This window comes from Amborella trichopoda, chromosome 12, assembly GCF_054954075.1.
Source record: "Amborella trichopoda isolate Santa Cruz 75 chromosome 12, AtrichopodaSantaCruz75HAP2 v2.0, whole genome shotgun sequence".
Lineage (NCBI taxonomy): Eukaryota > Viridiplantae > Streptophyta > Magnoliopsida > Amborellales > Amborellaceae > Amborella > Amborella trichopoda.
Genome location: NC_142347.1, coordinates 33893146 through 33909938, shown reverse-complemented (window position 1 = coordinate 33909938; position 16793 = coordinate 33893146). Strand labels below are relative to the sequence as shown.

The 16793-nt window shown below is 38.1% G+C and overlaps 1 protein-coding gene across 1 annotated transcript; it reads left to right on the top strand.

Annotated features, from left to right (window-relative positions):
• Nucleotides 1-2138: 2138 nt before the first annotated feature.
• Nucleotides 2139-15979, top strand: LOC18430924 (solanesyl-diphosphate synthase 2, chloroplastic). Its single transcript, XM_006841064.4, has 6 exons — nucleotides 2139-2612; nucleotides 3032-3153; nucleotides 9412-9539; nucleotides 9629-9732; nucleotides 14902-15029; nucleotides 15175-15979. Exons 1-6 carry the CDS (start codon nucleotides 2324-2326, stop codon nucleotides 15721-15723), a joined length of 1320 nt encoding a protein of 439 aa, XP_006841127.2. The 5' UTR covers nucleotides 2139-2323; the 3' UTR covers nucleotides 15724-15979.
• Nucleotides 15980-16793: the final 814 nt, after the last annotated feature.

Genomic DNA, 16793 nt, shown 5'->3' with positions numbered 1-16793 from the left:
TAGATTGTTAGTGATCACATTTCCTCATCTGATACCATATAGAATTTGCAATTAAAAAAATAGAGACTAAGGAAGAGAGAAGAAGAATCAACATGACGTATACGTGGTTCGACAATAGAGTCTACATCCACGAAAGGTAAATCGGTTTTTCATTCATAGGGATTACTCTAGTTTATAAGAGATTTATAGAGTTACAATTCTTGTCTTTTAAAAAATAAATCTCATTACAACTATAATCCCATAAAATAAAAAACTCTCAATATAAAAAACTTTATATCTTGATGTTATAACATTCACCATGCAATAACCTTCAACAATGGTCCAACAGGTACTACTAGCCATGTTCAAAAGAGTCCACGTACATTTTGATCCCACGCATCGCATATAATATTGTGCTCCTGTAGCATGCTACTACAAGAGCATACTATACAACAACTCCCCTAGGCAGAGATTAACTTGGGATGATTTTTTTGATATCAAATTTAGATTCATCTAAGTATCATCCGATGATTATCTTCAAGAAAAGGAATTGGATATTAAGCTATTAAACACCGAGATCGCGCCCTACAAAAACTTAACATCTCTTGTTTAATCTTCCGACATTAGTTTGTTTTGAGGCACATAGGGAGTCCGATTGAATTTTTCTTTTTTTGACGTTGATTATTAGGTTCTAAAGGCTACATCCCCAACATTTGGGATCGATGAAATATTCCAAACGTGAACTTTACACGAGGGAGCACAGATCTTTTCACCATAATCTTTTTCATAAAATGAGATGGTGAATGTTGAAAGCTTACATGTCGGTGGGGAGATTCACTCCAATGTAAATCCCAATTTAAAAGAGTACTTATTAAGGCCTAATTATTGGAGATGCAAAGTCCTGAAAAAAAGATTCCACTTCACGTGTGTACGGTAATGATTCACGTGTGTACGGTAACGATTGACTGGATGGAGATTGATAAATATGTAGAACCTTCAAGGAATTTTTTTTTTTTTTCTTGAGGGCACGGTTTTTACGAGTCTTAGGACACATATGTAGATGTACATTCCCTCCTCGTCCTTTGTTTTTATTTGGATTTTAGATTTAAAATTTTAAGCATATATAAACCCTAATATAAATACATAAATTTTACAACTAGTGATATATTTTTGAATTTTTTTTTTTAAACCATTGATTTTACTTATTTGAAAAGTCCACAACACCACGTCCATCATCTTTAATGGTGCAGTTGGCATAGAGATGCATCTATAGCTTTAGGGGTAAGGTGCACCTTCAAATTTTATCATAGTATATAATTTTAGTGTAAATTTTTTTGGATTATCTCAAAATCTATTTTTATATCTAATTATAAAATTTTAAATTTAAAAAATAATTAAAATTAAATATATTTATAAACATATAAAAATCTAAAAAATGGCCAGTGTAAATATGTTGTAAAATACGTTAAAAAAATTTAAGTCGTGAGCTATAAAATGTAGTTAGAGAGCCCAACAGTCTATCCTTTTGTTTTTGGGTAATTCAATGCGTTTTGGGTAATTCAATGCGGAAGACAGGCTCTGCTCGTTTTTCCAAATACTTTAGGAGTTTTTTTTTTTAAAAGAATTCATGCATATCGGCCGGCCCGGGTTGGGCCCGCCAAGAATCCAAATGGTACGTTCCAGCTCGTGGAACATCAGTCATATAAATTATGCCGTATTTGCACCAACACCAGGAGAGAGAGGCGTTCAACGTCCTTGGCGTTGTTAATGAAAGTGGACTCGACAGTTTCTCTCTCTAAATCTCTGATCTTTGTCTCTCATAAAACCCCAGCCTTTAGTTTGTTTCCTCCTCCCAAAAGGATAAGAATCAGAGAGCAATAATAATAATAAGAAAAGGATCATGTGGATCTCATGGATCCAGCGAGCCGGCCAGTCCACGCCCACCTGCTTCAATTATTTTTACAGTCTCCCTCACCTTCACCAGTTTTGTTTTGCTCAACCATCACTCCAATTACAACTGTTTCAAATTTTGTTTGTCCATCACAATAAGAAGAAGACAAAGGACGAGTGGGCACCTGCTTTTCTTGCGATCTTTCATTGTTTTTTGCTGTGAGTTTTTTGTATATAGCACCTGCTGCAGTTGGGTTTTTCAAAGAATTGGAAGCGGAGTTCTGTGTCAACGAATAGGGGGGTTTCCGGTTTCCGAGAAGAGTGGAGTGAGAGTCGAGTTGCAGTAACTGGTTGAGTGTGAGAGAGAAGAATTGGGGGTTTCCGGTTTCGGAGAGAGAGTGGAGTGAGAGTTGAGTTACAGTAACTGGTTGAGTGAGTGAGTGAGAGAGAGAGGATGATGGTGATGTTGTCATTGAGGTATATGGATGTGGGTCTACGCAAGAGTGGGCTGGAAGTGTTTGGTTGTGGTTGTTCTTCTGGTTATTGTGGGGGTCTATCTTCTTCATTGTGGTCTCCGTCGTCTGTGTTGTTCTCATATGGTGGGAAAAAGAGCAAGAGAAATGGGCATTGCACCAGGGGCAGGGTCGCAGGGAGAGGTGGACTGAAGACGTCGTGTGGGCAGCACAAAGGCACTGTTTGCTGTGGGGTTTCATCAGTTCATAGTCCAGATACAACGTTTCAAGGTACTTCTCTCCCACTTTGTTCAGGTTTCAGTTTATTGGGTTGCCCTTCTTTTGTTCTAATTTCTTCAGCAAATATTTGCAATTTCATCTGGGTAACTTTTTTTTTTGTTGGGTATCTGATTGAATTTCTTATAACTCATTGTTCAAATTATTTTCTTCATGTTGGACACTCTTATTATAATTATTATGTTGCATATTTTTGTAAAACCTCTTTCTTGGATTGTTGATTTGATTAGGCAAAGTTTGACGTATCTAGCATTCAGTTTCGAGCTTTGTCGGTTAGGGTGTTGACCATTGCAGCTGTGTGTTCCAATTGTTAATCTTATCACTGAACTACCCATACGTGAAAAGAAAAGAAAAAGAACGAAGTTTGATGTATCTTTTATATTGAAAGTGTTTCTCTTGGATTGGATATGCAGACCAAGTGGATGTCCAATTTGAGTCTAATGGAAGTTTGAATTCCGACGAACCTCTCTCTGTGTCTTCTTTGATGGCTGATGTTGCTCATGATCTCCAAATCTTGAACCGCAATCTGCAAGCAGTAAGCCCAATCTGCCATTTTTGAGTTCTGAGTGTTGAATTTATTGTCTTATTTGTGCTTGCAATGTATGTGAACTGTACACAGGCTCTTTATTCTTTTTTTTATTTTAATAAAGCTCTTTATTATGTTTCTTTTCTAGGATTAATGATTCTGTGGGCAAGGCACCTGGGGCTTTCCCATGGATGCCCGGGGCATCCACTCTGTCCAATCTAGTGGATGGTAGCAACATACATATTGGGTCCCATCTAGTGTTTCAAAACACGGATGGTTCACCATGTCAGATCACTAGATCCGCGATCCAGATTGGATTGAGATTAGTCCCAATCGGTGATCCAGAAAATATTTTAAAATAAATGAAAATAAAAATTGAAATAAGGCTTTATGGGGTGGGGATTTAGTGGGAACTTCAGAAAACATTAGATAAGCTTTAAAAAAAAAAAGAAAAAAAATATGTAATGGGGGTTTTAGAACCGGGCCAGGATGCTTACTATCCCGGAAGCGGTCTGATCTTGACCGATTCCCAAGCAATCTCTGGGTTTTAAACCACTGGTTCCACCATTTCCTGAGGCTCTGCCCGTTCGTTGATTCATTTATTGGATTTGAGCTTCCCAGAAGATGGACAGTCTAGATGCACCTGACAAGTTCAGAACCCTAAACCAATCACTCCCTTCATGTTTTTCTGATTGGTCTAAACTATCTTACATGGGTTCTTCTAGTTGGGTGCCATACCCATGTCACTTATCGATATGCTCACGACATAGATTCTTCTTGATTTGCACCATTTTAGAGACGATCTTTTTCTTTTTTTTTCTTCTGTTTTGAATAAGCACATGTGAACTTTGACAATGTTCATGGAGCTTTGGGAATATCTAGATTTAGCCAATTAAAGTACAACTATTACTGCTTGCTACTCATCATGAAATAGAAAATTAGTAAGAAATTGTCTCATTTGGTTATCTTTAGTAAACCACGTCGTGGAATCCTCTTCTTTATGCATGAGGAATCCGATACTCTGTAATCGTGTCAGACACTAACTACATGCCCGTGTTCATGCGTATAGGTTTTAAAAATCAAGTGACATGGGCAGTATTTCATGTGCTTGTTCTCCGTTCTTTTTTTGTTGAATCATTGCTCCTTAATAGTTACATGATTGCTTTTAGAAGTTCCAGCAATCCAAAACAGAGATGAAGATGTTACATGCGCTCGTGTCCTTGTTTGTCTCACACTTCTCATAACTTCCTTATTTTTGTTGAATAATTCCCATTAATTTTCTTATAGTTGTTTGTCAAATTGACATAACCCATGTACATGATATTCACAATGTCATGGGCACATTTTGTCTTGTTTAGTTCATCCTACTGCCGGCATTATATGTTAAGTGAAATGACTCTTAGAGATGCGACATGGAAATTTGATTCATGGTTTTTGACTTCCTGCTGTCTCTCTAAAAGAACTCGCCAGGAACTGATTCTAGTTTTTTCGTTGCTTATAGATGCTTTAATTTCATTTACTATTTACCATGAGGAAGATGTAATAATTCAATGCATTTGTGAGAGAATAAAAAGTCATCTCTGCTGTTGGACATATGACCAATACATGCCCAACAAATGGGGCAAACAAGGTATAAGGTTAATTGGTCTGCTGCTGGACAGCATTGCCAGATGGATGGCATGACATGTAAATATTCATAGAGTATGTGTTTTGTGGAATTATCATAGTTTTCCAAAAGCATTGATATGATTAATGTACTCTTCGAATAAGCCACTGTTGCAAAAGATATTCATAACCAGTTCTTGGATAAAGAATGTTTTGACGATGTCACCCCCTGCATTAGTTCTACAACTAGGATTCTTAACTGTTGGATGTGACATGCTTCCATGCCCTTACTTATTGGCTGGTTGCTGGGATCCTAAATATATGTACCTCCTTTTTGTCTGTTGTCAGATTGGGATCCACTTTGATGTCCCTCTTATATTTGAGCATTTTGAATTTTGTAATCTTTCAAAGATGTACATCTAGTTTATAGGTCTCCCCAAAACCATGACTTGGCTGAATGTACGTCTAGTTTTATCTATGTCATTGAAAGTTTGTGAATTTTTCCAGAAAGAAATAAAAGGAAAAAGATATAAAAAAAATATGTTTAAAAAGGATGGGAAATGACACTGATTTGATGAATTAAAGAGAATAAAAGTTGAAAGTTAACCAAAATTTCAAGAAACATTCCAGGTTCCCCGATCTTCATGCTCGATGCAAATCAATGCCTCTAGTCCTTGTCAAAGCTTCCTCTGACAATCGTAGTTGGAACCCCAGAACCAGTTTTGGGTTTCAAGTTCAGGTTTATGAGATTCAAGCTCTTAAAAATTTTGGGTGAATAGTGAAATCCTAAATTAAAATCTCAAAAATCTGTAATTTTCTTTGGGGCGGAAATAACCTATGATTGAATGAAGAACCCGAAAATAGGTTTAGGGATCAAAGTTCATAAAAAATAAACGAACTGTGGCAAAGAAATCACAACTATTTAAAATTAGGCAAAGTCTAGTTAGAAATTCTTGATCCGTTAAATCCGTCAAATGTGATTGTTTCTACTCATCTGAAGTATCGAAGGGATAGATCTTTAAAAAACAAAGCTACGGGCCGAATTTAGGCTCCAATAGGTGGCTTGCTTGGCTCAAACTCTGAAAAGGAGGCGGATTTCTGCCCCCTGTTATGTATACTACCCCCTAAGTTTGGGGTGATCCTGTGCTCGGCATTTAGGAAATGCATCTAGGAAGCCAGTTTAGGAAATGCATCTAGGAAGTAAGTAGATGAAATTTATTCAATATCACTTGCAGAGATAATAGTAGTTAGCTCGTGTTGATCAGTGGAGAACTGGAGCTTGAATGTCACTTGACTGCTCGTTAATGCAATTGAGCTTAAACTATAGGACTTCCTACTAAACAAGAAATTACTATTCAATTATCATTAAACTATGTATATTTTAGGCAACTAAATGTACTCCAAAAAATGAATTGGTTTACTTTTTGGATCAATAAAAGAATTTGGCATAGTAAAAATAAGTGAAGTAAAGAAAAACTGGTACAGATGAGCCCCTCCTTCCAAGTGTTGTCGAGTTTCAGTTTCAAGGCATACAATAATGTTGTAGAACTCAACTAGGTTTATCATCATGCTGCAATTACATGAACTTCTGAAGAAGCTAAACTTGTGATGAATGTAATCTGGTAGAAGATGACAATTATAGATGGGTGTTTCATCCATTTTGAGAGGCTATTCTCGAATTATTGTTCCTGACAATTAGAATTGGGCTTGCTTTCTGCACTAGGATCGAGAGGGTAACGGAATTGAGGTCTCAGGGTAATTTGTTTGATTGATTTAAGATCTAGAGTGGTCTTGCAACATTTTCGGGGATCTTCCTTGGTTTTCTCCTTCTTCTAGAATTCTACTCTCAAGATGAGTGGTTTTCTTCAACTCTTAAGTGATATACGCTTGTTTGACGAAGTTTCCCTGAGCGAGAATGTGAGCCAGGGTTTAGGGAATGCCATGTAAGAATTCCAGTTAGAATTTTGGCCTTTTCTGATGTGTTCATCTAATTGGAGTTCTAGTTTTCGTTTTTCAGGTGGTTCTAGAAAGATTATGGAGTTGCAAGTGAGGACTAGAGTAGCATTCAGCATTTGGAAAGCCAGAAACTGGCTTTCCTATTGCATGTGTTGCAAGGTGAACTTCTGATCCCCTAATTTTCAAGCCCTGTTTAAAGACTTGGTAGGGAGAGACAGGGCTATGAGGCAGGTTTAGAATTTAGTATGCAAAAATCGTGAAATTAGCTTTCCTTTTGTAAATACTGCAAGGTCAACCTATGATGTCCTAATTTCAAGCCCATTTCCAACCATTGATCTTGGTAACTTCCTGACAAAAGTATTTAATCATCTTTCATTGTTTCAAACAACTATTTAAATATAAGAGTTACCGGTCTAAGAACAAAAATGCCCTTAATGGATAAAAGATGATTACACAAAGCACAAGTGATCAACGTACGCCTACATGTAAATAAACAAAATATGATAGTCATATATGTAGCTCGTACACTTTCCTCAAGCTTAGATGAAGATAACTCATTATAGTGTGTTTGAGATATGTTGAGTGGTTTCTTTAAAGAGACTCTCTTCTGGAAATAGTTTTTGAAAGCTCATTGTTTTATAGTATGTAAATGGTTTAATTTAAACCTAATACAATATCGGTTAGAAGGGGTGAATTGGTTCAAGTGGGAGGCTCTAAAAGGGCAAGGGGAAGGCCCAAATGGACATGGATGAAAATAGTGAGAAAAGATATGGTGACGTATGGTTTGACTGAGGGTTTGACCCTTGATGGAGCAGAATGGTGGAATAGGATTCGTGTAGCCAACCCCAAATATTTGGGATAAGACGCAGATGATGATGATGATGACCTTGGTTTAGTTCAACGATATAGAACATTTCCATGATAAAAGGATAGGATATGTTCTATCCATGCGTCATATACTTGAGGTGGACGCTTGGCATGTTGCTCTTAGATTGGTTCAACAAAGTGTCATAATTCAATTTCTTAAGATGATCCTTAAGAAACAATAAATCCTAATTTTTATAACTAAAAGTTTTTATAGATCTGGATTATGATTCTCCATTAAATGTCAGTATTGTACAATGCTTCATAATGCTCCTTGAGATCTAAGTGGTTCTTTGTAAGACAATATCCTGGTCTTTATACTAGCACACTTGTATAGTATCGGGAAAATAGACCAGTCATCCACTGCCCATCATCATCAAGTGTTGCTTGAATCCTTGTTTTTACTGACACAGTTATGGGCTAAGTAGAATAATGGTTCATCTCCAGGGTCCATTGATAATGACAGATGCTGGATGCCTGGTTTATGTACCTCGTTGTTATGCAAATTGTGTGTTTGTTTGATGTTTGTTTTCTATCCAGAAATTGATGTCGTGTTATCAGGTTGGCGCTCCATCTGCATTGAATTATGCATATTCGTGTTTCTTCCATTTTATAAATGAGATCATGTTTGTGAAGAATTTCATGAGATTGCAAGCATTCCAAGTTGTTGTAGGTTTTTCTGATTATTGCCTTAGAGACTGGCTTTCATGTACATGGAAATAGTTATCCTTTACAAGAACTTCCTTAAAATAAGAGGACAAACGGGTCTCACAAACATTTGATACTCACATAGAGTTAGCAGAAGATAAGACATTCCCATGGGATCTCTATCCCACTTTCGTGAAATTGATCCCCAATTTTTGGGGAATTGATCCCCACTTTTTAGGTATTGCTTGTAGCTACTTGAAGGGGCAACAACAGGCCGAGAAGATTATTCATTTGGATCTCAGTTGTTATCATGCTCTCTCTAATGCTTTTGGATGTTGTAAATTGTAGAATTGCAAAAAAGCAGCTTGATATGCTTTTGGATGTACAAAGTGTGAAATTGTCTGTTTGCTTTTACAGTTTTACTTACACGATAATGAGTGAGGGAACTATTACCTGGACTTTGTTTTAGTAATAACTTAATCCTAATCATTTCTCAGGTCTTAGAAGAAATAGCATAATACTCTAACTCAATGCTAGAGGTTGATACAACTGGTTTGTGCTGTTAATCCATGTAACTTGGCATTTACCAAATACCAATGAAAGTGCTACATCCTGTTGTTCAGGGGGATCGGGGGTGGGGACTGGTTGGGTTTTGATGAGTTGCATAAACTAACTTAACCAAACACACAAGAGGTTGAAGGAAAGTTTACGGTAAGATAAGATAAGCTTTAATTTTGAAGTGCCTATGAAGAAGCACCACTGACACCTCATTATGGCAACTAAAACAATGTAGTAACTAATTTAGCCAAAACGAAGATAGATGTGGGTTTTACAGGATGCTTCTCCTCAATATGAGATGAGGCATAGAAGATGCCTGGTAGCATATTGAGGCATAGAAGATGCCTGGTAGCATGATCATTTGCACTGGTTCTTTGCGTTTCTATGTTTCATTTGTTTGTGACTGAATCAAATTGACTATTTGTTTCCTTCCTATAATTTGCAAAATGATGGTAAAATCTTTAATTTTTTCACTTTCAGAAATTGTCCACCCTTTCCTATTTTATATTTAATATTAATATTCTATTTTACTTTCCAGTAAGACATTTGATTAATTATTATTTGTTGATGAGTTACCCTGCAATAGTTGTATACAGTTTGCCTTTATGTGGTAGTCTGATGGATATGGTTTAACAGGTGGTCGGTGCGGAAAATCCCGTCTTAATGTCTGCGGCCGAGCAAATATTTAGTGCCGGGGGAAAAAGAATGAGGCCAGCTTTAGTTTTTCTTGTTTCCAGAGCCACTGCCCAAATGGCAGGATTAGAGTAAGTTGTCTCATGTTTCTCTATGGAGTTTCTGACTACAACCTTCTTAGGTACATGATGTCTTGAAATCTGTTGTTATTGAACTCCAGAGATGTCAGACCACAGCATCGACGCTTGGCGGAAATTATTGAAATGATCCATACAGCAAGTTTGATACACGATGATGTCTTAGATGAAAGTGATATGAGAAGAGGTACCTTTTGGCATTATCTTCTGAAATAATTGTTTTGTACTGAGATTATTGAGGCCCTCTTCAGGCGATACTGACATTGCTGATACATTTCTCCTTTCACTTTTGTTATCTACTGAAAATCTCTGTATTTCAATTTGGTAGGAGTTGCATTTTATGATTGACTATTTCCTGGATATTTCTAATCTAGTTGTCTTTTCTTAATTTAGATTGTAGAAATTTCAATAACTAACTATTCTTGCGAGAGTGAAAAGATCTATATGTGAAGTTGCTAAACTGAACATGTCATTTATTCATCATTTATTTGCTAATCTGAACAACTAGATAGTATTGTTTTCTTATAAAAAACGGATTGAGATTTATTGTCAATGATCACATGGAGAATTTCAATTGTCTGGATTACTATTTCCCAAATATGAAATAATATGGTAGTTCAATTTTTAGATATCTAATTCATGGCATGGAGAATATTTCAGCATGACTTTGTGATCATTGCGAGTCAGGATTTTTCCCTTGGCATGATGGTTAGGGAGTTGATAATTGCAGTGCCCACAACTGACCTTTCCATAAAAAATAGGGGATTTAGAAATTAGCAGTTACTGCAAGGTGTTTTTAATAGATTGTGATAACTGCAGGTTTCTTCTTTCTTGCCAGTAGAAATGAGGCAATTGTATACCGACAGATTTTGTTTTTGAGTGAAATTGATGTTTTGTATTAAAATAATCGGAATACTCATTATATGAATCTGTCCCCATACATATTGTAACTTTAAAGGATTGTTTTTACGAATAGTTAATTCTTCTTAAAAAAAAAAAGGATTGTTTTTACGAAATGATATAAAAAAGGCAGATTTCAATGGCCTGTCTCTGGTGAATGTATCATGAAATTTTGGGCCACGTGCCCTCTTTTGCAAATGCATCCAACGCATTTGCCTTCGTCCACGCATGCTTGAAGAGAACTTATTGGAATCTTGCAATCCCAAAAAATTGGTCAAGTTTGGATTCTAATCGCCTGGGACAAGGGAAAGACTTAAATGCCAAAGAAATTAAATTATGGGAAGCCCCTACTAATATCAGAAAGAGGAACATTCTGATATCAGCAGGGTCATAACTAGAGAAAAGGCTATCCTATTGCTTCATCTTCCTAGAGAAAAGGATGAATGGCTAGAGAGGCCTTTCATGGAAGAAGAGATCGCAGGGCAATGGCAGAATTAGGTCAAGACAAAGTTCCTGGTCTTGATGGTGTCCTTGTTGCTTTGTTCAATAAGTTCTGGAATGCCATTGGCCCTGATATCCTTGTGTTTATCCCAGAATCTTCCATAGAGGGATCATCAATGGAAGGCTTACCACAAGTCGCAACCATGGTGGGTGGCAACGTGTCAGCTTTGGTCCGGGTTGACCCTGACCTAGGCCGGACTTGACTAGATTTCACCTTGACGCAAACTCGACCTGGACCTAGGTCCTTTCCAAGTCATTTGGACCAGGACAACTTAACTAGGCACCTGCAGGATGAGGTCCCATGGTGCATGTTGTTCGCAAATGACATAGCTTTGATCGATGAGACCCAAACGACGTCAACACAAAATTAGAACTTTAGAGGGAAGCTCTAGAATCCAAAGGTTTTAAAATTAGTTAGACTAAGACAAAATATATGGAATGCAAGTTTAGTAATAATAGAAGTAGAGACGAGGGAGTAGTTAAGATTGATAGCCAGGAAGTATAAAAAATATCGCACTTTCGATACTTTGGGTTGATAATCTAGGAAAATTGAGAGATTGAGGAATATGTTGACATAGAATTAAAGCTGGATGGGCGAAGTGGAAATGTGCAACTGGAATTTTATGTGATCTCCACATACTAATAAAGCAGAAAGGTAAGTTCTATACAGTTGGGAGACCAGCTTTGCTTTATGGGGTAGAATGTTGGGTGGATGAAAACAATATACCCATAAAATGAGTGTAGCGGAGATGAGGATGTTGAGATGGATGAGTGGCAAGACAAAAAGGGATAGAATCCGAAATGAATCCATTCAGGAAAGTTTAGGTGTGGCACCAATAGGTGATAAGATGAGAGAGAGTAGACTTAGGTGGGCTGGTCATGTGTGGCATTGACCTAGTATAACACTTGTTAAGAGGTGTGATTTAGTTCAAGTAGAAAGATTGAAAAGGGTAAGGGGTAGGCCAAAAGGATGTGGTTGGAAGTAGCCCGAAAAGATATGGAGACTTATCGCCTCATTGAGGGTATGGCCTTAAATAGAAAAGAATGACGGACGGAGATTTGTGTAGCCGTCCCCAATTAATTAGGAAAAGGCTATGATGGTAATGATGATTTTATATATATATATATATTGTATATGTCATATATTTTATACTGGGTTGGGACCTAACCTGGAACCGACCCAACTTGATAATCTCCATGTTGGACTCGGACCTGACCCATATTGAGTCCAAGACATTTGGACCTGGACCTGACCTATTGGGTCCAAAACATGAACCCAGACCCGCTGTGGTTGACTCACCGACCACTCTTATGTGGGATGGCGACAATGAACTGAAAGACTCAAGGCTTATCAGTTTGCCAAAAAGTTCTTACAAAATTTTCTATGAAGTGCTCGCTTCTCGCCTTAGCATGTGCTTAACACTTTTATTTGCCCCATGCAAGGTGCCTTTGTCAATGGCCCTCAAATTTTGGATGATGCAGTAGTTGCTCATGAATGCATCCATAACAGACACCAATCAATGACTTCTAGTCTTGTTTTGAAACTTGGGCGAAAGGTGTACGACCATGTTGATTGGGACATTCTTGACAAAGTGGTGTTATGATTGACATTAGTAATCGATGGAGGACCTGTATCAGGGGTTGCATCTCGTCCACGTGGTCTTCGGTCCTTGTCAATGGATCTCCAAAATTTTTCTTCCCCTCTTCAAGAGGCCTTTGCCAATGAGACTTTTTCTCCCATTTCTTATTTTCCATCGTGGCAGTGATATTCAGCAAATATATCTCAAACCTTTTCAGCAACACTCTTCTCCATGGCTTTAGATTCTCCTGTAGGATTTGTGCATCTCCCATCTAAAATATGCAGGCAACACCCTAGTCTTTTGCGAATATGCTCATGTTAAGTCGAAAACCTATGGTCATTCCTTAGTTGCTTTGATGTTCTGACTCTGTGGGGTCTGTGTGAGCCAGAAACTATTTTGGAATTGACCAAGAGGCCATGGTGTGGAATACACTCCTTACCTAGCAAGTACTTGGGCCTCCTACTCTGTGTTGGAAAGTGCCACAAGGCTCCATGGGACACGGTAGTTTAGTGTTTGAAGTGACGCTGACTTGCTGCTTGGAAATGTAGGTTCCTATCCTTAGGTTTCATGATTCCTAAATCAAAGCAACCTTGCCCAACATCCCCGTCTCCTAGATGACTTGCTTTAGATTGCCCTTGGAGTGGTCAATCGTCTTGAGGAGTTAATGGGATGCTTTCTGTGGTCTGGTGCAGAGCGACAAAAAGAGTTTCTTTTAGTTAAGTGGAACACGGTATGTAAATTGAAAGAAATGGGGGGCTAGGTAATGAAGCCCATGGGCTTGTAACACTCCTAAGAAAGTGGTGGCAGCGGTTCGCCATCCAGGAGCTCATTTGTGGCTGTTGGTAGTACAATAGCGTTACATGGTGGATGGTTCCGGGTGGCTTCCCAGGGAATATGCTAATGCCTCGTCTTAAGGGCTTGGAAAGGGATTGTTTTGTCCCATTGAGTATTTCTCCAACATCTGCTTCACGGTCAATTCAGGGGCAAGGATTGGTTGTGGAAAGACCTCTGGCTTGGGGAGTTTACTGTTGTGTCTTGATTCCCTATATTATTTTCCCTTGCTATGTTCCCAGACCTCTTGGTTACCCAATCATGTGAAGAAATTAGGGGACAGCTAGTCTGGAATCCTAGTCTCAGGAGGAATCTCTCAGATTTGTAGATTCTTGAGTTTGCGTCCTTGCTGGATTTGCTTAAGGCAGAGTACATTGTGTACAGGGACTGATAGCATGGTTAGGGTCCTGGCCTCTCCATGACCTCCTTTTACTTGGCTCTCTCTCGAGCCAACCAGGGTTTGGCTGGTTGGCTCAAGAATGTGGTTTTTCCCTGGCACATTGCTTCAAGAAAGTGGTTTTTCCCTGGCACCCCTGAAAAACCAGGACTTTAATTGACTGGTTCTTTCAAGGAGAGATCTCTTTTATATCATCTTCAGAGCAAGGTTTTCCCTGCCTATCTGGTTTGTATTGCATTAGGAGGGTGGGAAAAATTTTGACTGTTTACTTCTGCATTGCTCCTCATGGCATGTGTGTTCCTCCACTCTACAGTGCTTCAGTTGGGTGTGGTTGACCCCGCAAACTGTCCAGCAACTCTTTGTGAGGTTCTTCAGCCCCCTTTTTTTCCTTGAGCTCAGCTAGGGCATCAACGCCAGGCATATTTGTTGGGCCCATTTTTGATGAATTAGATGTCATCTGTGGCTCCCTTAGAATTACCTGGAAACACGTTTTCAGGGAAGCAAATGCTGCTGCTGACACTTTAGCTTGGGTTGGTGCTCGCCTCAACATTTCTCTCGATGTTTAGACTTTAGAAGTTTTTTTCCTCCCTTCTAATCCGTCTCACTATTGAGCTTTTATGAGTTTTTTTTTTTGGTTCCTGTTGGGTATTGTAAATGGCACCTGCCAAGCAGGTATGCTCAAATTTGTATGTATGTTTATATGCACATGATCTACACTGTAATCTCATCTACACTGTAATCTCTTTTTATTAATACAAATGTGAACATTCTAAAAAAAAACGACCGGTATATTTGTTTCCTTCTGTGCAGATTGCCACTGTATAGGGGACAGAATTATGTAAATCCTTGTTACTTAAACTCAATACTGTTAATTACTCTTAAAAACTATATCTTCATAGGATTAGCATTTCTGATTTAGGGATTTAAATAGGTAATCATTTTATTTTGTTCAGATTTTAGGAATTGTACTCAGTTTCCTAAATTAATCAGAAGAACAGGTATCTTCTGTAGTAGGTGTTACTTACTAATTTGCTTTCCTGATTTCATTTCTTGCTCTTGTTTTGATTCTTGACTTGTTTTTGTCATGGGTCACATGAAATCCTAACTTCTCATTTGATGCTAAAAGGACTTCCTCATTCTATTGCAGGGAAAGAAACAGTTCACCAATTGTATGGTACTAGAGTTGCTGTGCTAGCAGGAGACTTTATGTTTGCTCAGTCATCGTGGTGCCTTGCAAATTTAGAAAACATAGAAGTCATGAAGCTGATCAGTCAAGTATGCATTACAATATCTGACAATGTCTTCGTGTTTTGGTTTAATTCTTTATGCTTCTTAACATTATTTAATATCACCAGTATAGTTTTATTCCAGATAATATGCTCTTTCATTTGAATTTCTTTCTGAAGTACTTGCTTCATAGGTGATCAAAGACTTCGCCAGTGGTGAAATCAAGCAAGCATCTAGCCTTTTCAACTGTGACTGTACAGTGGAGGACTACTTGTTGAAGAGTTACTATAAGACTGCTTCCTTGATAGCAGCTAGCACAAAAGCAGCTGCCATATTCAGTGGAGTTAGTGAAAGCATATGTGATCAGATGTACAATTACGGAAAGAACCTTGGCTTATCTTTCCAGGTGGTTGACGACATACTTGACCTCACACAATCAACGAAACAGCTGGGCAAGCCAGCCGGTAGTGACTTGGCAAAGGGTAATCTGACTGCTCCTGTTCTCTTTGCCCTGAACAAAGAACCTAAGCTTAGGGACATAATTGACAGCGAATTCACAGAAGTGGGTTCTTTGGAGTCTGCTGTTCAATTGATTATTGAATGTGGGGGAATAGAGAGAGCACAAGAGCTGGCAAGGGAGAAAGCTGATCTTGCAATCCAAAGCCTCTGGTGCCTCCCTCAAAGCATGCTCAGATCTTCGCTTGAGGGGATGGCAAACTATGCCCTGAAGCGAATTGACTAGATGCATGCACTTGGAGTTGGTGGCTTGAGTTTACCAACCCACTCATTATGGCTGCATCAAAATCGTGCTCCATGTATATTGAGCCTATTGTACTTTATGTTGTCTGAGTGCGTTGTAATTTCTATGCATTCATCACTACTGGCTATGATTCAAGCTGTGCGGGTTATGTGGAGACGTTTGATATATCCTAGTGAAAATTTATGTTAAAATAAGTGATAATCAATAAATTTATGAAATGCAGAATTTGCTGCCAAAATCTAACTGACTAGTGATACTTCTTTTAAGTGTGGAGAATCTCATAGCTATCAATGCAACTTTTGGAGCCATGCCTTGAAGTTCAATTCTTTCATGGTTACCTCCTGATTCTTTCCTTAAAATGCATGCGAGGATGGCCATAATAGTGGGATTTATTTATGGGGAAAATTCTGGAAACCCACCAAATTATACTTTTTAAGCATCTCCCTCAATACTTATGTCATATTATTAACCCCAACACCAACACAGTTTAGTCTTCCATACAAAAACGTTTCTACTGTTTTTTTTACTGAAACACTCCAATTTTAACCCAATTTTCACGCTTCTACTCTCTCTAATCCGATCCGCTTTTGTGCCGGATCAGTAAAATGTGAATACAAAAGTCGATTTGGACCAGCACAATTTTAATATTGGAGACCAGCCTGCCAAAATGTGAATGCAAAAGTCGACTTGGACCAGCACAATTTTAATATTAGAAACCAGCCTGCACATTTTGTCAGAAGCCTGGCACATTTTGTGCCAAATTGACACATTTGAAGATAAAAGCCAATCCGACATGTGTTGGGCATGAAATGTGAATTAAAATGGGGGGATTTTTATCTTAAAAGACCCTACTTACTTATGACTTGGGGAGTAGCAATAAAATAAAATTTTTTAAGGTTAGGTGTGTGATTTACAAAATATTTAGGATGGCATGTCTAGAAAAATAAGTCAAAGGGATATCTATAAGTGTCCCTTATTTCTAATATCTTCAAGGGGAGACCTGGGGTAGCCATTATGACAATGTCTTGTGTTCATTATAAAAAGAAGTTCGT